At 36.5% G+C, this 24,704-nt stretch overlaps 1 protein-coding gene across 5 annotated transcripts in view; it reads left to right on the forward strand.

Annotated features, from left to right (window-relative positions):
- The window catches only part of COL19A1 (collagen type XIX alpha 1 chain), a 180,628-nt gene that overhangs the window by 3,679 nt on the left and 152,245 nt on the right, over positions 1–24,704 (forward strand). For 4 of the 5 annotated variants that reach the window (XM_071548523.1, XM_071548524.1, XM_071548525.1 and 1 more), the window contains exons 3-4: positions 6,990–7,064; positions 7,549–7,648. In XM_071548523.1, coding sequence (XP_071404624.1) covers positions 6,990–7,064; positions 7,549–7,648 — 175 coding nt within the window. Of the gene's footprint in view, positions 1–6,989; positions 7,065–7,548; positions 7,649–24,704 lie in introns of those variants that run through there. The other variant, XM_071548527.1, reaches the window with a different exon arrangement.

Consider the following 24,704-nt stretch of genomic DNA (forward strand, 5'->3'; position numbering starts at 1 on the left):
CAAATTTTGGGCCCAATTGAACTGCTAGGAAGAAGAGAGATTGAACCTCTCCTGTGAATAACTGATGGTGTGCAATTGTAATGCTTCTGCAGTTTGTGGTGATAGAGGCAGATGGTGAGGAATAACAAGTAGATAGCTTCCAGCTTGAGCAGCTCTGCCAACAGCAGGCAATAGGCTCAGAGTGAAGCCTCAAGTTGATAGAGGGAAAGGGACTCTTCTAGAGTCTGTGGGTATGATTACTGTCCAAAAAAACCCAAGTTGTAGACCAGAAAGCGGGAGTTGAGAAAAAACAGACCCAGTAATGGAGCAGCAGTAAAAAAGGTACAGATCTTTCTGCAAAACTTCTGTTGATTTGTCCTGTTCATCTGAAGTGAATACTCTGTGTTGCAAAGTTGCCTTGTTACAGTTTCTCAATTTGTGTGCAGATTAATCTGTTACAAATTGGAAATATACTCACTTCAAGAAGAGAGAAATATCTAACCGCTTCTTCTTTTTCTTTTTCCCCCTATCTTGTGTAATGCTATTCTTAGCCACTCTTTCTTGGGTCTTTGTTCTCTCCTGTGTACCAATTCTGTTTGGATCAGCATCTGTCCTTCAGTATATGCGTAGACAGTCTTTTTGATTTTCTTTCAACAACATACACGTAGCATTTATTTGTTGCTGTGCTAGTATGAAATACTTTCCAGCAAAGCACATTTAGAAAATATCTGGGATTATTGCATTTACATCCTGAAGTTTGTCACCTGATCTTAAATCTAAAGGAATAGCCTTCAAATGCATGAAAAAATGTGAATTAAAGTTAATTTGATGGTGGTGAGGGAAGGAAGTGTGTGAAGGAAAGGACTAACTTTTGTGCATATGTAGGGGAGGGCTTTCTGAGCTGGCATGCCAAATATACTTTGTGACTTATTCTTTGGGTCAATATTGTAATAAATACCAGTAATGAAAAAAGAGTCAGTGTGACACAGTATGTTGGATCGTCTCGGAACAGTCCTCCTTAGATTGTGAGTGTCCCAGTAAGCATTAGATTCACAGTAAGGATTTCTTTCAGTTCTCACTTCTCCAGAAGTTTTTGCTATGCTGAATGTTCGTCAGAAGGAAACACTCGCTTCTCATGACAAAACATAGCAAATCTGAGCGAGAGGGTTCAGGAGTTTTCCACAATCATATTTTTGATCTGACTTCAAGAATATTTTTATAACGTTGTCATCTTAGTATTATTATTGGGAATATTTGGGGTTTGAGTGTGGACATGAGCTCTTTCTGTAGTGACACATGAAGTTCTAATTTGATCATTCCAGAATGATTTATATTAAGAATATTAATACCCTGTCTCATTCTTGGATCATGGCTTCTTTTTCAACTTTCTTTTACAATTACTGTTTTTTAAGTCACTTGCTCACCCATGAAAAATGTAGCATAAGCAAAGTCCTAGGACTGTCAGGCATGGTAAATTTCCATTGCCTTTTGACATGGAATTTGTTATGAAAACTATTGGCTCTAGATCATAATTCTAGATAGGCACTTTAGCCCAAATACACTGAGCGGTTTCAAGTATGCAAATCTGTTCAGCTTTTTGGTTTTGTTTTTAGTATGGCTAGATACTTCTCAAAATTAAGATAATGACTCCACAGTAACTCTCATATATAATGTATTCACATTCCTGATGTTCCTGTCCAACTTTATCTTGACCATTTCCAGGAATGAGGCATCTACCACCTCTGCGGGCAACCTCTTCTAGTGTTTCACCACCCTTATTGTAAAGTTTAGCCTAAATCTAACCTCTTTTAGTTTAAAACTATTACCCCTTGTCTTGTTATAACAGGCCCTGCTAAGAAGTCTGTCCCCATCTTTCTTACAGGCCCCCTTTAGGTACTGAAAGGCTGCAGTAACATCACCCAAGAGCCTTCTCGAGGCTGAACGACCCCAACTCTCTTGGCCTGTCTTCACAGGAGTGGTGCTCCAGGCCTCTGATCATTTTCATGGCCTTCCTTTGCATCTGCTCCAGCAGGTCAATGCCCTTCTTGTGTTGGGGCCCCAGAAATGGATGCATGCTTTCAGATGTGGGCGTCTCATGAGAGCTGAGGGGCAGAATCACCTGCTGGCCATGCTTCTTTTGATGCAGTCCAGAATACAATTGGCTTTCTGGACTGTTGATACGCACTGTCAGCTAATCTTCATCAGCTTTTCATCTTCCAGTATTCTCAAAGCCTCCTTGTCAGGGCTGCTCTCACTCCCTTCATCCCACAGTCTGTTTTGATACTGGGCATTGCCCTGAGCCACGTGCAGCACTGTGCACTTGGCCTTGTTGAACCTCCTGAGATTTCCCTGGGCCCATATGCCAAGCTTCTCCAGGTCCCTCTGGATGGCATCCTGTCCTTCAGGTGTGTGAAGTTCCACCACTTAGCTTAGTGTCATCTGCAAACTTGATGAGGGTGCACTGGATCCCACTATGTCATTGATGAAGACATTAAATAACACTGGTCTCAATGTAGACGCTTGAGGGACACCACTTGTGACTGACGTCCATCTGGACATTGAGCAGTTGACCACTATCCTAGGGATGTGACTGTCCAACCAATTCTTCATCCACCAAGCTGTCCACACATCAAATCTCCATCTCTACAATTTAGAGATGTCAAAGGCCCTGCAGAAGTCCAGATGGCATCCACAGTTCTTCCCTTGTCCACAGATGTAATCACTCTGTTGTAGAAAGCAACTAGGTTGGTCATGAAGACTTGCCCTTGGTGAAGCCATGCTGGCTGTCTCAAATATTATGAAGTCCTGTTTTTTGCTACTAGCTCTTCCTCATAGGAGAATCTAGTTCTCTAGGGTCTAGCATGAGTATCTTAATCCTTGAACTCCATTGGTTGAAATTTCCTAGTTCTGTCTGCCAAAGCTGTTATGTTACTTCTGTAGCTATCTAAGTAGTCACTAGACTTAAGGTGACTTCTTTGCTATATCATGTCTCTTTCATTCTTTTCACCACCCTTGTCTTAATTAACACATATGCTGTAATGTAATATGATCTGGTTTACGGAGTGAAAAAGGAATAAAAAATATTCACATCTTATTTCCTGGTGCCTCTATACTTAAGGCTATAGGTATGTAGGATTTCTGAATTCTTGACCTTATTTAAAAGCAGATCAGCTGGATTTGCTTATCTTTAGTATAAAAGCCTTTGGGATGGACTCAAGGGATGTCGTTGCTGATATCTGCAGATGTGCTGCAAACTCTGAAGAGGTTCCCTATGTCTATATATTTATGAAGGCTGATCCATTAAGAGTATGAGGCAAATGTCGATTAATATGGGTTTCTGTCTGAACCTTGAGTCAACATAGTGTGTGGCCATATGTTAGGGCTTTGCTGTTTGACCACATTCGTTAGGCTGGTCATGCTTACTAATGGAAACTTGAGTGCCCTTGCAATGTGCCTTTCAGTGGTGTTAGATAGCAGCTGAAAACTTCATCTGAACATGAAGTCTCATTACAAAGTAGCATTTAGGTACTTCCACAGTGAATCTAGCCATTACAGGTTACACTTGATCTGGAGAAGTCAAGAGTGCTTATTGGAAGTTACAGTTCCCAGTCAGGAAGTGCACACAAGAGATGTCTTTAAGAGACAGACTAAAGCATGCCCTAGAGTTCCTCTGTCCTCGTTTGCTTGGAATGGAAAGCTGAGCATGGTTCTTAGATGGAAGTTGCAGTGTACTTGAACAGGTGTCCTGATCATTCCAGGAATTTGGAACATGCCAATGCATGTTGCAGTAGATATGTCTAGATGCAATGCCTTTTCTTTTCCATAATTCTAGTAGAAAACAAAAAAAATTTATGCTATCATCTTACTGGAAAGACAGAAGACCAATAATCTGTGATATATCTGCTTGTTCAATGTAAATACATATTTTCAAAATTATTAAGTTGATTTTATCTTAAGTTCATACATAGAACTCACTGATTGATAAATATCAAGATCTAATTTGTCTTACAGATAGCTGAACTCGTTACTTTATAGATAAATTAACTTGACCTTTAATATCACTTGTTTAACATGAATTTTTTAGTTCAGCCCACACAGACCAGTGTTGTTATACACAGAGCAATCTAGTGTATAAATGTAAGCTTGATCTTTCTACTATTTCATTAATTTTATAACAATGTTTTCTAACAGGGCAGTTCATGGTTTCTATTACCTGGATTAGCAGTAAGGGTTTGCTGGTTTCTTTTCCTTTTCTGACTATGTTCACATAGACCTTCTCATTCAGCTACCCACAGGCTGAGCGGGCAAACTACTTGTTTTGTCTCAGGCTAAAGAAAATTTAAAGATCTTCTGGCAGTACTGATGACAATCGTGTAAGAGGTTAACTGTAGAAGTTGTAAGTGTAAGAAAGAATTTTCATTAATCTATATCAATGAAAGTCATCAGTCTTTGTATGGAGAGGGTTTGGTCTTACTATTTAAGAGTTTTGCCTTAGCTCTCTGGTAAAAAGGATAGCTTTGGACTAAAGAAGTGCATCAGCACCATGAAACAGAAGAATCATAGTAATCCTTCCAGTTCTTCTGTGGATATGGAATACAACCAAGTAGTTAACACTTAAAGGGCCCATCTATGCCATGACTGCTATGCCGCTGATAAAAATAGGTCCACAGTCCAGTCTGTGGCATGTGTGGAATCATTGCTATCATCTGAATAACATAAAAATTGAGGCATGAGTCTTTATTTGGACTTGGAAGAAAGTGGCTGTGGGGAATAAGCTAAAACTTTTGAATCTTTCACTACTCAACCCTCATGTTAAGCTAACACTAAAATAACCCCAAAGCATGCTTGTGTCCTGGGTTTTCTACAGCTTACTACATCAGTTTAAGGTAAAATCAGCAGTAAGTACTATCTCTCTGCTCTTATTGTAAGTATTGCCAAGAATGTGACCAAAAAGGCAATCTGCCCTGTAGTCTTTATCCATGTATTAGAAAAACACCTTGCTTGGAAAACATGTAGATATAACAAAAATATTTGTCTATGTATGTCTGACATGCTATTGTGGCCTCAGTTATAAATGGCTTCCTTTACACCAGCATTTTTCTTTAGAGCTGTACTTACATAAATCTGCTATAAAAGCATTCATTGTTTTAGAGTGGCAGTATATAGAAGTCTATAGTTTAATAATCTTTATATGTGATTGATTGAAGGCTGAGGTTTGTAGAGTAAAGGGTATCTAAGGTGAACTCGTTTCTGTCCCATTCTCTGTGTGTATATATCAAATAGTGTATTGAAATTGCTGTGTTACTATGTAAATCGCATGAATGCTTCTCACACTGCATAAAATTCCCTGCAAACCAAGAATGATGAAAGGTTTCATTTCAGAGGTTTTAACATGAGTATTCTTTCCAGTTCTGCATCTTTTCTGGGGAAAGAGAATTTACAGAGTTTTTAATGCATATGTTTCATCTCATTCGTCATGAAACTATATCTATCTGTAAAGGGAAAATCATCTATATACATGTATTTATGCATCTATTTGAGAGAAAGAAAGAATTTATTCTCGTATAGCCTTAGAAATAAAATAAATTATTTTTGATGGTAATTGTAAATTGTTACTTATAATTGTACATGTGAAGGACATGGAACTTAATGAATCTCGCAAAAAAAAAAATGTGTCACATGGTCTGTTCTTGAAACAATTAACATAGCTTTCATGCACCTTATTATCAAGAGGTATCTTTCAGTTTGTGTTATATAATCTAGTCTCACTTTTACTCGTTATTTTCAATTAGCCATTCTTCATCCACATTGAATACTGAAATATATTTAATAGCCCTTAAGAGTTATGAAGGATACTATGCTTTCTACATAACTACAGAGGGAATGACAAATTTTGCATGCTTTAAGAGTACAAATACAGCTATTTGAATGCCCATATTTCATCTGGATGCTCCTATGAAGCATTTAAATATAGATGATTTCGAGTTAGTAGTAGGGCAATCCTTACTTTTTTTCATTGAACTGACACTTGAGAAGGCCCCTCAACCTTTGCTTCTCAGTAGCTCCAGATATGCCTTGGACATCTTTTTAGTTGCATAAGCTCATAGGCCAAATATCATCAGTTGTCATCTTCCATTTGCTAGTTTTATTAGGGTTTAGCAGGGCTGTTTGCAAAACTTGTTGAAGAATGAGCTCTCTTTCTGACCTATACACCAGCAAGTGACATTTCTCTGTATTTGCTTCTTAAAAGCTGACATTCCTATGTATCTGTTCAAAAAAGTGAAGAAAGGACTTTATGCAAGTAACATATTGTATATTAATAGTACAGTGTTTGATCTAAGTGTTCCATTAGATTTAATTTCCAAGTTTACAGTGTTCCACATTTTAGAATATTCTGCTTGTTTACCAAAACACTTTGGTTCTGACTTACACCCTTGCTTAATTTTCAACCATTTTTTTCAAAATATGAGTATTGTTTACATTGTTTATTGCATGGTATAAGTTTGTTAACCCATATTTTGAAATTATCCCTGTATTTGATATGAAAAATCCCTGAATTAGCAATAGATTATTTTCATGTTAATCAAGAATCTATGCTGTATTTTTTAATGTTCATTAACGGGGGAAAAAGATTTCTTAATAATATGGTCAGAAATTCGAAAAGGACTTAGATGTTATTGCTTTATAGAGTGTTGTGGATGGAAACAGCTTCGTAAGAGTTTAGTGTTTTTCTTCTGGTTATATTGTTCATATGAACTTTAACCATAAGCAACTGAATTGAAGTGAGATAAAATTTCTGTCTGCTTATATTCTTGGAAGTGCAGTATAATATCTGAAATATCACTTTTCCAGTTTAGATTTTGTAATTTGTTTTATTACTGCTTTTCATGTCCTAAAGACACAAAAAGAAATGTTCTGTTAATATTACTATTGCTGTCATGATAGTTTGTTCTGATTAATTTCAGTTTGATAGCATTTTGTAATGGATGATAAACTATGTTCTCTTGAAGGTGCTGTGTGTCCTTTAATGAAAACAATTGTTCGTCATCTCAAGCAAATCAACAGAGACAGTCGTGGTGTTTCAGGTAATGACTGAGCTAGGATGGACATGTCTGGTAGATGCCTGGTAGTGGATATAATCATAGTCTGATTGAAACTGGCTTTAAAATTGAAAGGACAGGACAGAATGCCACCCCAAGCTCCAAAAGCAGCTGCTGCTGTTGTGAGGAAGGAGGGACTAAAACCAGAATGTGTTATTCTTGGAAAGTATTCTTGGAAAGTTCAGCAGCCACACTGATTTCCATAATTTTTCCCAAATATCCTGTGTTCTTATTAGTTCAGGTGATAAAAGAAAATAACAAATACGTTTTTCAGGTTGCAAAGTCATCTATTGAGTGAATTTTGCATGAGTAGTTTTGATAAAATGAATACTGAATTTTTGTCTGACTTGAAGTATTGGTTTTCAAAATAGCTTGTATTCTAGAAAGTCACCAAGTACACTAAAAGCCAATATTTATGTTTGTTTTTTAAATCCCATTAAATTCTGTCATATTGTGTTGTATTTTACAGGATTTGATCTGACAGAAAGCTTTTCTTTGAGGCAAACATCTTGTGGAGGGGAAAAGATCTGTTTTAAACTGGGAAGTGCTCCTCTCGTCAGAGATACAAGGTAAGAAAGACACTACTTTCATCCTTAGTTTTTAGAACATAGAGCTCAGACTCAACGCTCCTAATTAAACAAATCACTGAGCAGTGTATCCGAGGAATGCCACAGAAAGCAGTAAATCTTGTTTTCAGGCATTTTCATCTGTAACAGGGTTTTTTCTGTGGGAAGCATTTTGATTTTGGTATGCTTTTCTTTTGAAATCTGGAAGTGTCTAGGTAGTAAGATAATTATGAATATTACTTTCTCAAATCATGATTCTGATACTGAAAACTCTACGGTTAATACATAAATATTTATTTAAGAAAAGGAAACAAATAACTTTAATGGTATGACAAGGAGTATTGTGCTAATCTTTCCTCAGTGTAGTTGGCTGTCCTCTCTCTCATTACTGTTGTCAGGTTTAAAAGATGAGAGAGTGTAACCATTTCTTGGCATGCTATTTCTTTTTCCTGGAATTGATCTCTTGCCTTTGAGCAGCACCAGAATGGCAGGTACTTGGTGTGGAGGAGAAAGTAGGCAGTATCCCATTCTGACACAGGGGGGGATGAAAGACAAAGATTGGATGAAAAATTAAAACAAAGGTGAAGGAGAGTAAGGCACAATGGGACTGGAAGGATTTAAGTTTGCCCAGGGACAAGGAAATGCCAAGAAGCAGTTGGGAATGTAGTTTCAAGTTCCCTGTTCTCAGTGGAGAGTGAGGGTCATCTCAGAGCTTCTTGGTTGAGATGTGCTCTGAGTCATGGGACTGTGGTTTCTGTACAGCGTGTTCCTGTGATGACGAGGGAAGCAAATGTATTCCCATGTCTTCAGGTTGGGTATTTTCTGTTGCAAGAGGTCTGGCTCCAGCTTGCCTAGTTAAGCAATACACCTGGCTCTCAGACTTCCCCTTTGCTTGGATCCTGGGCATAACAAAGGGCACTGTGGGTAGCATGAGGCCAGGGAGGAGGAGGAAGAGAGGAACTGGAAGCATCCAGACTCAAAACCAAGTGATCTTTGTGAGAGGAGCATGATTAAAGAAAGAGAGTCTAAATATTCTAAATTGCTATATAGCTTCTAAGTTTTCCCTGACTTATTAGATAGTGTAAGTGTTAAATGTTTGTGCTCCTGTAGTTTGGCAGAATTAGATTAATCATTTTCTTTTCTTAAATACCATGAACATTAGCTATTAAAGTAAAAATGACTAGATAAAATTACTGGACAGAGAGAGTGCTCTTCTTTTATTAGGACCTTTCCTGTATTACCCAGGTTGTCTTTAGTAGAGGAACAGAAGAAATTAGGTATCACCCATAAATGTCTTTACTGAAAACATTTTGAGAGTTTGTTAGTAAGAAAACTTTCTTTTGAAAGCTCATCATTAATTTTTCAGATTTTTACAGATTCTTTTTTTTGATAGATGAAAAGTTGAGGGAATCATGAGACTACAGAAGAGTAGAAAATCAAGGCAATAGCAAAAACTGTGGAGCTTTTTTCCATTAGGAATAAGAAGCTAAGTAGTGCTAAGAAATGCATATTGCAAACTGACTTTCTTTTGAAACAATATGAAAACCAGTGGCTAAAATGGAGTAGACAAGAGCTATAAATTGCAAAAGGGTGAACTATTTAAAATTCATATTACTTTGAGGTAAAATTAATTATTTGAAGTACTGATTTCTAAAAATTTCTAAGAGATTTTGGAAGTGATCTGAGAGGTGATGTTGAGGTTAAAAAATGTAAAACTTTTTTTCCAGTTTTTATTACTAGGCCTGAGTACTAATGTCTGTGTTTTTACTTTCTTTTTCTAAAACCAGATTATTAGTGAAGGTAATGAAAATGGGGAATTCAAATTATGGATAATAGTTGTGACTTAAAGTGTTAACTCTCAGCAAAGTTAATACTTTATTAAGTATTAATACTTGAGAAAGTTGCAGTATTTTTTTTTTCTTTAACTTCATGGAGCAGGAGGAAAATCTAACATCTGTTTTCCTGTTTTATCTCTTCAGCTTTTTGAAAGGAGAAAAAAGGTGCTAGTTTTTCTTCATTATTGGTTTAACTTGGGCAGGGATTAAATATTTTCAGTGAAGAGTGAACATGGAAGGCAGGTAGTTTGCCTATAACAGTTGTGGTTCTCCAGTTCCTTTTCCTCATTGTTCTTTTCTTTTGTGTATCCTCATAAAAGAAAAACTAAAGAGAAGATCTTCCCAGTTTCCTCTAAAAATATACATATCTAATGAATAAGAAGTTGAGCTGAATGAAGAAACAGATGATTATAAGTAAAAAAAAGCATATCAGTGCTAATGTAGGAATATAGTTAGGCTTAAAATTAATATCACATCATCGATGATAATAAGGAACAAAATAAGATTTTCAGTCAGCATGCCATGGAATTAAGTGGTACCTCTTACATACATCTTCCTGAACAACAAAAGCATTAAAAGTATTTTCAATAACATTCAAGCATTGCAGGATTTCCATTAAGTCCTAGTTCTCCATGGCAGTAGTCTCACTTATGCTTTTTTTAACCTTTCTTCACAGAAATGCATGTCATTAAAAAAGTAAATTCTTTTCTTAATTCAGTTTGTTGAATATATAATGACTTTCAGTTGTTGAAATTACATTTCGGACAATTGTTTTTAAAATTTTTGCCTGAAGTGTGGGTTTTTTTTAAATCTTCTGAACTTTTGTGATGATCTTTAAAAAATAAGGGCAGGGGACAGTCAGGAGCATGAAGTCAGGTTTTGACATGGTAGGGTTATGATGAAGGATACCAGGAACTTGGATGTCTGTCATCATAACCTTATAATTTACTTTGTCTCAGTTACCCATGTAGAATATCTTTTAATTAATAATTTTTTAAAGAAATCTACTGCTCTTACATTATGTCAGGTTGTGTGGCTCCAGACCCCTTGTGTTGTTAGATACACAGAGGTTTTCAGGATCGTTGTGCCTCAGAAAATATTTTAGTAGACGTGGTGTGCAGTGAGCAGCAGAACAGTGTTTGTTATCCATCCTGCAGGAAATTGAGAGTATCTGATTAAGCTGACTAGCAAGTATCAAGTAACTTGGCACATCTCCTCTTGCATTTCATTCGTTCAGTCGTAGTGTGGGTAATAGAAAGCTATGCTGTGCCATTTTTCTTCTGTGATGCCATTTTGGTTTTTTCAATGGACCTGGAGTAGTGTTTCCTCTATTTATATGTTGTAAATAATTTACAATGCACTGTCAGCTTGGGAAATCGATTACGTTTATTTATGTTGGATTTAGCTATAAGTCTTCATCTCTATCTGTGATGGAGTTCTGTACAAATTTTGTCTTGTGATAGGAGATAGGTAGCTTTTCTTATGCTCTGTGTGACTGTTAAATATTACTGTAATTCCACTAATATTTTCTGCATTAAAGAGTGATTTTAAAAGTAAAATACTGTGAGTTCCTTATTGCAGTTCTTATGTGTATTTTAATAGAAGTTATCCCTGAGGAAAGTAGTATTACTGAATTTTTGAATCATAAAGAAATTCATAGGAACATACTGTTATGCAGACACTAATTATATAGTCATAATCACAGCACAGAATCATAGAATAATAGTAATTGTGTAATGTTTTACTTTTATTTCAACAAATACTTTATAGAGTCTTTCTTTTTTTCCATAGTTTAACATGTACTGCTTATGTAGTGTGTTACAGTGTGGCATAGATCTTCCTGTCAAAAGCAGTACAGGGCTCTGTGCTGTTAGCAGCTGCTTTAGGGCTGCCAGCAGTATTCACTGCTTCTGGACATGAGGCCTTTTAGGCTCATCTTTGTTCTTCGGATGCCTTAGAGTAAATAGCACCATGATGAATTAATTTCACTGCCTTTCTCTAGAGATGCATCAGATGTCAGTTGTTCCCTGTTCTCACTTTTCTGGGTTGCTGGTGGGCCATCTTTTTCCTCCTCTGAAAGCGCCAGTAAAGGAGATAGTAAGTTGATTTCAGCTGAGTTTCAGAATGTTTTTGAAATGGATGTTGATGATTAGCAAATCTTCATGGCACTGTCACAGCTTTCTTATTTTGTAGTTTGTTTGGCTTGACAAACCATATTAATTTACCGAGGAGATTATCATAGCTGGCTGTTAAATGATCTGAGTTACAGCAGTTGGGATTACTGTCACGACTCTTTTAGGAATTCTTCCCATTTCATTGTAAGATACTACAAAAGAGCTTGGATTTTGACTGTATTTGGACTACTAAGCTCCACGAGCAATGTTGTCACTCACTGCTGCCAGGAGAGCTGTGGCTTGGCCCATATTTCAGAGAAAGTATTTCACCTCTTTATGATGTCTAGTTACTGGAGGCAGAAATACTGTTCCCAGTTGTCTAGTAAAGTCCACGCTGGAGGATTCTTTCTGCTAAGAACAGAGATGGATGATGAAAGAGTATTTATGGGAGGGGTTTCTGTTTGTTTTTAATGCTAACCATTTTAATCGCAAAAGAAATGTGGAGGGAATTCCATTTTGTAGTGCACAGCTGGCATCAAGTGAGGCAGTTTCTGTGCTCTCTGTTAGAAGCTCACTGTTATAGTCAGCAATTTGCTTTCCCAAAGACGACTATCTCTAGTGGTTTTGCAACCATTTGCTTTGCTGTATGTTCTCTGGTTATATCTGCTGAGATATCCCTCTTTACCAAACTAAAAAATTCAAGTTGCTTTCATGTGACTTCAGTTGTCAATGATGGTTCTCATGGAAACTATTTTTTATTATTTTTGCACATCGCATGTGTTTTGGGGAGTGGAGTCAGGTTTAACAGTCTTATTGAAAAATATTATATAAGATGTATTTTTACACCTAATTCTTAACTATAGTATAGAATAGGTACATGTGAAAATCACCAATTTCCAAAAGATTTCATCAAAAACTTTTAAAAAATTGACTGAAAATGGCAATGAGGTATTACCCCTCTTTGGAGGCAGTAGTTACAGTTATTCAAACCAACTTTTATCTGTGCTTACACAAGTTCTGCTAGCCTTTGGTCTGTTAAAATATTGGATGGTTATGTAAGAAACCACCTCTCCTCTACTGTATTATGTATTTATTTGAGGTCATTTGAGCAGCTGGAGTCAACAATGCTAAGACTGAAATGTCTGGTATTTTTGTTGCAGAGTATTTTCAAGAAAAGGGCCTTGCCATTGGAATTTGTTTCCTGAGTGTGGGAGCCTGAATTTAGTACAAACCCTGATGCTTTTTTCAGGTCTTTCATAGAACTGAGCCAGAAGCTGCAATGATTCAGTCTTTCCCCCCCCCCGCCCCTTACACCGCCCCCCAAGTTCTGGTTGAAAGGTACTGATATAGTGAACTTTTTGTTAATTTCCAGAAACTTGAAAAATTACTGCGTTTTGTAAATTAAAAAGAAAGAAAATACAGTGATAACAGTTGAAAGAATAAATTGGTGCTGTACCTACCATTTAAATACCAATTATTTAGTTTCATAACTAAGGAGAAAACTGTGGTCCCTTACCATGAAAAATGACAGAACAATCCTTCTTTTAACGAATCAACACATGAATGTCTTTCTGGATATATGGGGTTGTTTCTACCTGACAATTTAAAAGAAATGCACCAAGATATTTTCATAAAATGAAAAATTCAGGTATCCATGGATTTTAATTTCTATATTGAGCTTGAATCATCCTATAATTTAATATGCAATTTACTGTCCAGAAAGAATTGGGAAAGCAAAGGTAAGAGAAAGGTGACAAAGGGGAAGGGTACATATGAAAACATATAGTACTTACATTAAAAGCAGCCTGTGAGCGAACAGAAAGTTAGAAAGTCTATTTTAATGATGCCTCTGTCTGTAACAAATTGGAATTCTTTCATCTGTAGCATGTTCTCCCAACAGTGGAGTGATTAGTGGGGCAGTGTTGTACCATTTGAATTGGTAAGACAATGTTGGATGAAGCAGACTGTTTCTTTTCCTCTTTTCCCCAGTCATGATGTTCTTGCTGTAAAAGCACTTGCAGACAAAGGGAAGAGGCTTTGAGGAGATAAGTATTTTAAGGGCACTGGTCCACAATGACAGTGTGCAGGGAGCCAGCACTGTTTGTGTGGATCCCCATGTGCCTCGGGATGAAACTTAGGGCAGGCAATAAGCAAATCAGAGAAGCACTGGATGAACAAATCGTAAAGGCTGTTACTTTTCTTACATAAAAAGCTTTCCTTAATTTAGAAAGCATGTGTTATTTTTGTCCTTCTGTCTTTGTTTTAAAGGAAACTCTGTCCAGTCAAAATTATTATTTGGAAGAAAATAAAATTACTTTCTCCCCATCAGCATCAACCTCCCTGGTCAGTGAGTCCGGTGGCTGATCCCTGTGACTCTGTGATCTCCAGCAATCATGGCTGGGAAGGAAAAAGAAAGCACCGCCAGGGCTGGGCCCAGCCTGCCCTGAGCTTGGACAAACTGAAATAGAACCTTCAGTTTTTAATAGTTTAACCTAACCTGTGGAAAATACTTCCAGTGTTCTGATTAAAACAAGGTCATCTGTAATATCTGGTCAATTTCACTTTTGCAATACATTCCTGTAGGGAATTTTTTTCTGATTTCATCTGATATGGATGTCAAAACTATTTTTCATTTTTCTTATTGGATAAGGTAACAAAACCTATAACATATGCTGTTATAGCTGAATGTGCTAGGCAAAGTTATTGTGTTAGTAGATTTCTAAATTCAGCAGAAGCAATTTACCTGGATGCTTCTCAGCGACCCTTGTTCAAAAAAATTGGACACAAATTCTGCTATGGGTTGTTCAACTTACTAGCATGTTAGCTGAAGAGAGAGCATTAAGTGATGCCAGCCTGTAGGAACCTTTCAGTAAAGTCTGAATCTCTTACTTGCTGATAAACATGCTGACTTTTTAAATCTTTGCAATGTTGCTTATGTTTTTCTTAAAACTTCTTTTGAAGCAAAAGTCTCTCAAAAGTGAGTACAAGGAGGATGCAGATCTGAGTCTGCACGAGATCTGTGTTTGATGGTCTTAGAACAAAAGTACAGTTGCAAAATCAGTACAGTTGAAGTTTCTTGCAAAACCAGAATAGCTATTGGTAAATGCAGACATGCTATATGCAACCAGAATTCAGTGATATGTACTGGGCAAAATGCATGCAGCTGAGGATAGACTGTAGCCCCATTATGTTTTAGTATAGAGTTAGAGACTGAAGGATCATTTATCTGTTTTGCTGATTGAGCTGGGAAGGACTCAAGTGTCTTTATAAAATGCATATAATTTCTCTAGCTGAAGAAATGGTGCCATGTGCTTCAAAAGTCATTTATCAGCAGACTGGAAAAAAAACCCGCAAACAATCCTGTAATAAATCATATATTTCTTTTTCTGACTTTTCTGATTTAACACTCTGTGAAATCTAGTTTGCTTTAGCTATGCAATCAGACATTTCTCCTCTTGACTGAAGTTGTACCTACAAAAAGATGTTTGTGCTGATACATCTGTGTTTATACTGGGACTTTGTTGTTTAAACATGTCATAGAGATATTATGACCTTCCCCCACCTTGCCTCTAAATTTTTTGTGTTTTATATCTAAAATTAGTTCATGAGCTGTCACAGTGAAACTGTCTGGTGGTTTTTTTCATTACACTGATTTTCATTTATTTTCAGTTAGGACTGAAAGATTTTTGGCCTCTAGCATTTCCATATGGTTAGTTCTTTGCAGTTCTTATCATGCCATGAAATATTCTTTATTTATGGCAATAAATTGATGAATTTTTAAAAATGCTTCATTAATTCTGCTTCAACAGTACAGTCCATGCTCTGAGTTGTTCACTTGGAGGTCTGTGTATCAACTTGAGTTCAGCCATAAGTGTACAGAGTTTGCTGATTGTAGTCTTGTCTGTCTCAAGCGAATAATTGTCTTGCCTCAAACTCATTTAAAAACTTGGAATGATCAAATGAACTTCAAATTGTAGAATGATCTGCAATCTATAGAAACAAGTCTTGCAGAGATATTGGTGTATTAACAGAACCATGTGCAAGAGATCATGTTATTTTTGGATTTAGTCAGTGTGACTAGTTGCAGTATCTCGGAATTCTAGTTTGAAATAAGGAATCCTAAAAATAGTCTGGGATTGGGCATGACAATACAGGCCTTGAGTAACTCATTGATTGTTCCTAATATGGCACTATGCATTTAATTTTCTTGTGAAAATGACTATATATTTTAGGGATTAGACTGCAAATTATTGATACACCTTTAGTAGCAATTTTAATGTTAAAGTCCCTGAAAAGCTTCAATTTACCTCTTTTACTCAATTTTCTTTGTGAACTCTGCTGAGAGTTCCACTTAGATTAGATATTAGGAAAAAAATCACTAAAATGTTTGTGAAGGATTGGAACAGGCTGTCCAGAGATGTGTTAGAATCACCATCCCCGAAAGCTTTAAAAAACCTATGAATATGGCACCTGAGGATGTGGTTTATTGGTGAACATGGTGGTGGTGCGAGGTTGATGGTGGAACTTGACTAGTTTAAAGGTCTCTTCCAATCTTTGTGATTCTTTGAAAGTTCAGTCAGAATGGGCATGCTCATCATCTGCAGTGAACAGCATTGATTTACTCAAGTACTTTTGAATGCGTACTTTACTTTGGACCACTCCCAAGAAGTAACAGTAGTGACAGTGTCATCAAGGTGCTGTGACTCCACAAACAGTTTTTTTTCCTGTCTTACTGGATCTGTCTCTTGAGTGAGTGGTTCAGAATTCTAGATGACTGCCAATTTAAATTAATCTATGAAACTAAATGAAATGTATAATAGTATTCAGCAGGAGTGTATACAGTAACAGGAACTGATTGCTGAGACTTGAGGGGAAGAAATGCCCTTCAAGGTCCAATTCTTGCACTCAAGATCCTTCATGGTGGATGCACTTTGAAGGACAGCACATGCAACTTCAGCATTAATTTATTGCTCTTGTTCAGGATTGACATCTAGCAGCAGTTTGTACAGAATTAGTAGATAATGCTCACTCATTTTATAGATAAAGGTGGTATTTGGATACAAGAAGTTTTGGGAATTTAATCTTCTATTGCAGTAATTTGGGTTTTTAAAAATGCCTTCTGTGAAATTACGTGACTGAGAATTGAGAATGTTTAACGTGATGTTACATTCCTATATGAACTGTGGAAAATATGTGATAAGGACCGTAGCTCATAAGAATAATCATATGGACAGAGGCACTGGGTGAAAATGTACTACAACAGGACCAAACATAAAAGATAATTTGAAGCAGTAGTTTTGTAATGAAACTGTATATGATGACTTGAATGTCTGAAAAGGAAATGTCATCACATATCTGTGTTAACTCAAAAAGGAACACAGACTTTGAAATAATTTCATATTTTGATAGGTTACTTTCTTTTCCCCAGGACTTTCTTTAAAATTAGAAAGTGATAAATAGTTGTATTACTGTTAATATGTGGAGACAGATATGCTATGCTACCAGGAAATTACATAAGCTTAAGAATGTGAAAGTGTTAAGAGCAATAAAAAACACTTTGTGATTCAAGATAGCTGATATGATTTCATGGAAAGGAAAGTCATGACTCATTAACCAATTAGAGTTCTTGAAAGATCAAAGAATCATAACATAGCCTTGCTTCTTTTTTGTCCTTAAAAATAAGTTAGCACTAAAATGAATTCATAAGTGTGCTGAAAAGTACATTTTTTTTACAACACCCTAACTTTTGTAATCACAATGAAATGTTATGTCTTTAAACAGCTCATGTGGGATTGATTTCATTCTCATACACAAGCAAAAGTGTACTTCTATCCAACTGGCTCTCGATGATCCTGCCTGACCTGGGGTATAGGATAGCATGACCTCCAGAGGTTCCTTCCACCCTCAACCTTTCTGGGATTCTATGATTCTATTATAGACTGTACAGTTAGCAGATTTTCTTTCTTAAGAATAAAGTGTCCCATAATATTGGGTAACAACATAGTGTCAACCATGTAATTTATCAGGTTAGAGCCAATTCATCAAAATGCTGATTTTGTTGTAGGATGATGAGGGAAACAAGTATTTCCTTTCTAAAGCTTCCAAAATACTTTTTTTAAAATGTCATTGCATGCCTAAATGCTACAATTTCATATAATGCAAAATATTGGTGATAATAGTGATATTTTCTTCACTGTCATGACTTTCCCAAATTTTGTCTACTAGTCTAACATATGCAGTAAAAAATATGATGTTCTTAGAACTTCCATCAGCAGTATCAGTCTCAGTCTTACTATTGAAATAAATGATAATTTCTCTTTTTAATTCTGTTACTTTTGCATGGGAGTTACATGGATGACTTAACCTCAAATTACATTATAATTGATGCACTGGTTTAATGCAAAGTTTTTCTATGTGGAGCCATCACTGTTTTGAGGAAAATTCATGCATTTCGAGCATATCAAACTTCCTAGTTTGGATATAAGGCATCAAGCCTGTTGTCCCTAGTCTGAGAAGGACTCCCAGTCATACTTAGTGTTCTTTCAGGTTGGGTTTGGTGTGTTCTTTTGATGTGAAGCTTGGGGGAAATCTAGGTAAAATGTTCCCTGACTTATCCAAAGCTATCGCTGTTTGAAATCTCCTTTCAACACTACTGTCTTGGCCTTAATGCAGGACTCCAACTCTTTACAGCTTTGTTTGTTTCTCTTCTAGCAATTTAAAGGGAATACCTGTGTGTTTCCCACCTGGGTCTAATAGTAACAGGGTTAGCAAGTCTCAGGTCTTTGGCCTATCCTGTTAAATATAATTATGACTCAGCAGGTAGCACTGAAATGTTAGTATTTTTGAACTTGGTTTATTTTTAACCTCATTTAATCTGTAACTCACCAAAAAATCTCATTATTACAGAAATTGTGCACATTGCAGGCTAAGCTGTATGTAGTCTCTCTTTTTTTTTTTAACCTGAATTTAATTCAACAATTCATTTCTTACTCTGGAGACTTCAGAAAAGTGATCACTTCCACTTTCTGAATATGTTATTAAGTCTTCCAATGTGATGCAAATGAGCTTTTTGATCTTTCATTTTCCATATTCATCCACTTAAAATCTGTGAATGTTAACAGTTTTTACAAACTGCAAAGGAGTACATTATTTATCTAATTATCCTCCTAACTGTAAGAAGAACACCAGGTTTAAATATTCATAGACTAGTCATGCTGTGTGTAGGGGGTGTTAAAGCAAAAGCATGTTCTCTCTCTAACTTCACTCTTGCAGCTGACAGAGCTACTTATTGCAGGTCAGACCCTGGTATCTGGTATCATTAACCTTCTTTCCTACTCTGGTCTCTTCTGTTGGTAACTTAATCTTTACCACTTACACTTTCTTTTTTTGTGAAATAACTGGAATCAAGATGGGTGGATCTGTCCATCTGTAAGAGCGTTGTACGCTGTAGTGCCTTTGGTTTTTCCTGTCCTTTTTTACTCAAGCACCTCTTAACATGGCCTCCTTGTGACTTTAGCCTGGAATGAATTTATTTATAGGCAGTCCTGTGTGCTGAAGAGGAGGAGGCTAGTTATCCAGGCAATTATTTGAGGTTAGGAAAAAAAAGCATCCCTCACTTTGGTTCAGTTGCACTCCATACAACAGTCCTTTCCCCCTTTCCACTGGCAGCCACGCTATTATGTTCACTGGGAGCGTTCGGTATTTTCATTAGAGAGATGCTGGCCTGTGAGATAGTTTGCCCTATACCATCAGCCAAGGTTGTCTAGGGCCTGGCAGAATGAACCCAGGAAGGAAAGGGAGAGACTGTTCCAAATGTAATCAGCAGTTCACTTTACTAGTACTTGTTCCATTGATTCAGTGTAAAAAGCTACCACAAGTTTCGAATGGTGATGAGGGGAGACTAAACAGGAAGAAATGGAGTGTTCTATGGAAACAAGGTTTTTAGGTTGGGTAGCATGATGTCATGCACAAATACACGAGGTAGCTCCCAAAACACCAGCGTGAGAAGTAGGAGGGTGTGAGTCTCTCAGCATGCAGCTCTGCTGGAGCTGACTGGCCTTCCTGTGTCCCAGCTAAAAGAGACTGTTCTGTTTCTGCAGCCAGCTGGAGTCTCTAGGTACCTGTACAAATGTCTAAAGAGAAATGGATACTAAGCTTTCTTGCTCATTTAGGGAAGATTAAATGGATATATAGGCCGAGTAATTCCTGATGTCCTCTCTCCTTTCCAAAGTATGAAGTATGTTTTGTCTGTCTTCAGACTGAATGATCATGGCTTTCAATAAACAAATTGTTTATTGTAGTCAGCATTTTCTTTGCTTTTCCAGACAACAGCAACCACTGAGATATACAATTAATTAGTAGTGTACCATAGGTCTTGCTTCAGGGTAGGAAGCATGTAAAAGTACTTGAAGAGCAATTTCCACTGCCAGTTGGCTGTCAGAGGTTACCATATTAGTTTTTTCATTAACATCTTCAGGAGGTTTCTTGATCAGCTGAATAACTTAATTCCACTGTAGATAATCGAGTTTAGCAGAAGAACTTAATACCTTATTGACTTCAGAGTCTGTGAGATAACAGACTAATAACTAGACCCGTTTGTCTTTGTTCCATTTCTGGGAGCTAGCTAGAAGGACCACATGAGTTATAAAACAGCTCATAAAATGTCTGAATAAAAATGTGAGTAGATGTTGAAAGAAATACCTAAAATTTCTTTAGAAGTATTTAAGTTCTCTTAATCATTGCCATTTATGCAAACATACCACAATTGGATTTTAGGATGTTTAGAACAGCAAAGTGGCATTTTTACATAATCTCTCAAGACCAAAGAGCATGATGCAATTCTTGAATGATCTTAAGAAAACTTAAGTCTCTGCCATTCTTTTAAGCACATCTTAGTTTTAAATTTTGAACCAAGACTTTATTTTAGGAGACAATCACAAACCCACTGAAGAAAAGGATGGATCATCACGCTTCTCAATATTCTGCCACTAATTTTCAAAAAGAAAGTTTGATTGGGTTTTTTGTGGTTTGCGTGTGAGAAATATGGCAGACCCTGAGTAAGTTTCTTTATGGAGGCAATTGATTTACTAATGTGGTTCTGAGTAAAAAAAAGCATTGAAAGTTTTTGGCGTGTTCATGCTGGACAGTAAGACCATGTTTGCATGTGTGCAGGGTGGTTTCAGTCCTTACAGTGAATCACAGAAGTAGAAACCTGTTAGAAAAATGGGGATGGTGAGGGGTGCCCATTTGTCTGAAATTCTACATGTTGGTATGGAAGGGAATGTAGAATGAGATATATATCTTCGAAGCACATGATTCCTGGCAGGAGATGATGAGAGTTCAAAAGAGATGGCTTGCTTTGGAGTTACTTTTATATTTTCATTGTAGATGGATGCTGGTACTGGAAGGCGCTACTGCTAACTGGTGGGTTTTGATTTTGATAATGATCATGATTTTGATACATGAGGAGATGTAGCCTCCATGGAACATGGAGAAATGCTCAATTAAAGGGCACATTTTATAAGAAACATCACTGTATTTACAGAACTGTAAAACAAGTGGTCTGAATGTGATCTTTTGGTATTGTAATGTTCATATGAGGAGGACCAGATGGAGTTGAAGGTATCAATTACTGATTCATCAGTATCTGCTAGAGGTGTTACCTGACTGCCACGGTTACGAAAAATACACATTAGAAGCAGCAGACTGGGACAACAGAGACTGGTTTTGGTCACTTTGTGCCAGTAGCATTGGAAGTCTCTGCATGGTTCCTAGTCAATAAGTAATATCAACACATGGCACCCATTTTCTAAACCCATATTGACATATTTTATGTTTTAAAATATATTTGTTATTAAAAAGAGACAAACGGTGAATGACTGTGTTCCTAAATGACACACTTGTGGGTTTGGCAGCCTTTGGTCTGCTGGGGTTATTTTTATTTTTCAGATAGTAAAGTTCATTGGTTGCTCTGAGACCTGTTTGATTCATAAAATAAATATATCCAAGCTGAGCAAGGCAAGTGTGTATCTCTGTTAAAAGTACTGAAAGCTGCCTTCCAGAAGATGAGTCCAAATTTCTTAACAGTGACCCTTCTCAAAATTTCATCAAAATTTAGCAGAGTTCTTTGCATTTCCACTGTTCATTATTATATATAACTCCTTTTAATTCTATTGTTCGTAGTGCTGATGACTCTTTTGTGGGTTTTTTTTTTCCAGAAAAGTTAAAATGCACAGAAATTGGCTAAAATTGGAAAGCAGACAGTTTAATATCAACGAAAGAGTGCCCTTTGACTTCATTAGGGGTAGGAATTCACCAGTAATTCCTGTAAATAAGAAAACAGAATACTGCTGGATACACTGGTATAAAGGTACTTTGCACAGGCATAAGTTTTGGTATTTCCATTCCTCTTTCAAACCAATCTTTTTTTTGAATGCCCTTTAATTTTTTATAGCAATAACATTGACTTTCACCCTCCAAAAATTCCTGGACAACCTGTATATTGTAAGTTTGAGCCAATCTATACTCTTTCAGTAAATGAAAGCAGAGGCATGCTGAATTACATGAAATCCCTCTTCTCAATGTTAAAATAATCTGGAGCTTTGCTTTCAGCAGTACATTTCATGAGTGGGTTGAGCTCTCTGTAAGTAATTAATAACTCTTAAGCTGTCTGAATAGTTTCCCTTGAGTTGCATCATATAATGTGTCGTATGAAAACAACTTGAGGTCTAATGTAACATGAAACTGTATAGTGCATCTTAATGTGATTTGAGGAAGATGGATGGGAAGGAAATTATTTCTTATTCTGACAGAACAGACAGCTGTTCTTAACTTTTATTTGAAAAGAATTTGAAATAGGCATTCTGACTGTGGATTGGTAAATTGTTCTAGTTAGTTATTTCCCTTTCTCATGTTGTATCAGTTAAATTAGGTAAAAACTAAGAATCAAAAATACAGTAACTTGATGTAGAAATATTTAGAATATTGTGGAGATTTTTATATTTGGTTACTTGAGTTTTACTTTTTTTGTTCTAAGTAGATCTGAGTTTGAATCCCTTTGCAAACACAGAAAGGTTAACATTTCTGTGTCTCTAACAATGCAGTACTAAATAAATCATTAACCAACACAGGAAAGTTGTTTAAACTAACTCCTTGAGTTCTGGTCACCAAATTATTATAACATTGTCATATTACAAGTGACATACACCAGGTAATGGTATATGTCAGCTGGAGAAGATATGTCTTGCCATAAACTCTAAACATCTCTCATTTCACTCTCAGGAAATGTAAGTTGGCTCATATTTCTCTTCTTGGAAGATATACAGCAAGTTGGAGGCTTCATTGATACTTGTAAATACGGAAGTTTATCATATACTGTAGTGTATTCTCATTCAATATGGAACAATTAGAGTTCATAAGATTTAAAAATAGATACTGCTTTCCCATTAGTGCTTTTTTTAAAAATAAAAACAAAAGGTAAATAAAGGATTGCCTTACTAAATTTGATATGGGTAACTCAATGCTGCTTTACAAAGATAGAACTAAAACTGTTTATAGCACAGTGAATACATAGTTAATTCATTCATAATTACTTCTTTTAGTATGGTAGCACTAGCATTTCCAGCTGGTACCTGCATTTCAGAAATTTTCTAAACTTTTGAAGAAAAAAAAACAAATAATCAAATATTTTGCCCAAAATCATTCTATATTTGATCATTATAAACAGTGGGAAATGTGCACAAATACAGTGGTGAAGTTCATGCAAAATTCCTGTAACTGCTCTTCCAGTAACCTCATAATGTACACCTGTTTTTAGGAAAAATTATGGTTACATTTAATCTGGTAAAAAAGAGGAGAACGCAGCAAAATCCTTTGCAACTTTGAGTATATGCTTTAATAGAGTGGTACACAGTTGCTGCAGGAACCTCAGTGTGTATTTATTACCATTCTGGCTGCATCTGCCTCATGTTTCAACCAGGGAAACATTAAGAAATACCTGAATGTATGGATTTCTAATGTCTATATGTACGATCTAAATCCTTGCATTGCTGGGGATTGTCCTGGTTATCAGTGGTCTCCTCAATTTGCCAGATGGGACCTCTGTAATTTATAGTACACCTCAACCCAGCTGGCTGGGGTGGTGTACATTCAAACCTCTGTATTCAGTTCATGTGCTTTAATTCCTTCTATTGTTTTCAGCAGTTTCCACCAAGGGTGTGCTTTGCTTTGAGAACACAGTACTCCATTCATCAACCTCAATTTTTTTATTATATACTACTAACAATATGGACAGAGGGGAAAAAAAAAATCTGTGAAATTCCACCTAAGGTATAATTGCCCACTCTCAAGCCCCACCTAACCTTTATTGGCACCTAAAATGAATAATTTTGGACAATTGATTTCCCTCGGTCTCTTGGCATAAGTTCTAGGGAAGCTTAGAAGCACCATGGCTTAAGCAGACAGGCATGTAACTCCCACCCAAGTTTCATTGCGAGTTAAAGATGTGTGTAGAGATGCCGGAATGTTGTCCATGTCCCCAGAGGTGCCTAAGCCATTGACTGTGCTTGAATCACACATAGTAAGCTTGGACAGCATTGAATCCAAAACAAAACACAGCAGTCATGAGCATTTTGAGTGTAGAAGAGGAAGAGAGAATCTTATTAATAGCCTTAAAGGTCTGAGCAGTCATCGTGGAGGATGTCTGGTTTGTATTGTCCTAATCTAAGGAAACTTAACAAGAACTGAGAATTTGACTGTTGTGCTGCTGAAAAGGGTATTTCCTTTCCATGAAAATCCAAGTTGTGTTTTTGCTCCCCAGTCTGATTACATAATTTAGTTCAGATACTGTTGTCCAAAAAAGTCAAAAAGGAATCTGGTTGAGAGATCAGATGCCAAGGATACCCTAATCTGTTTTTCTGTGTTAATTTTTAAGTTCTTGCTTCTTGTCTTTATAGATGAATTTGCACACTTAGTAGTTGCTACCCATAACTCTGTAACATTAGAACTTGCTTAAGACCTGAAATCTCTCCTACATGTTTTGGTATAGACACCGTGATGTGCTACCCAAAGTTCAAGTTCTCTGTTTCTACTGTGTGTACATCTCCAGACTTT

This window comes from Pithys albifrons, chromosome 2, assembly GCF_047495875.1.
Source record: "Pithys albifrons albifrons isolate INPA30051 chromosome 2, PitAlb_v1, whole genome shotgun sequence".
In the NCBI taxonomy this organism is placed as follows: Eukaryota; Metazoa; Chordata; class Aves; order Passeriformes; family Thamnophilidae; genus Pithys; species Pithys albifrons.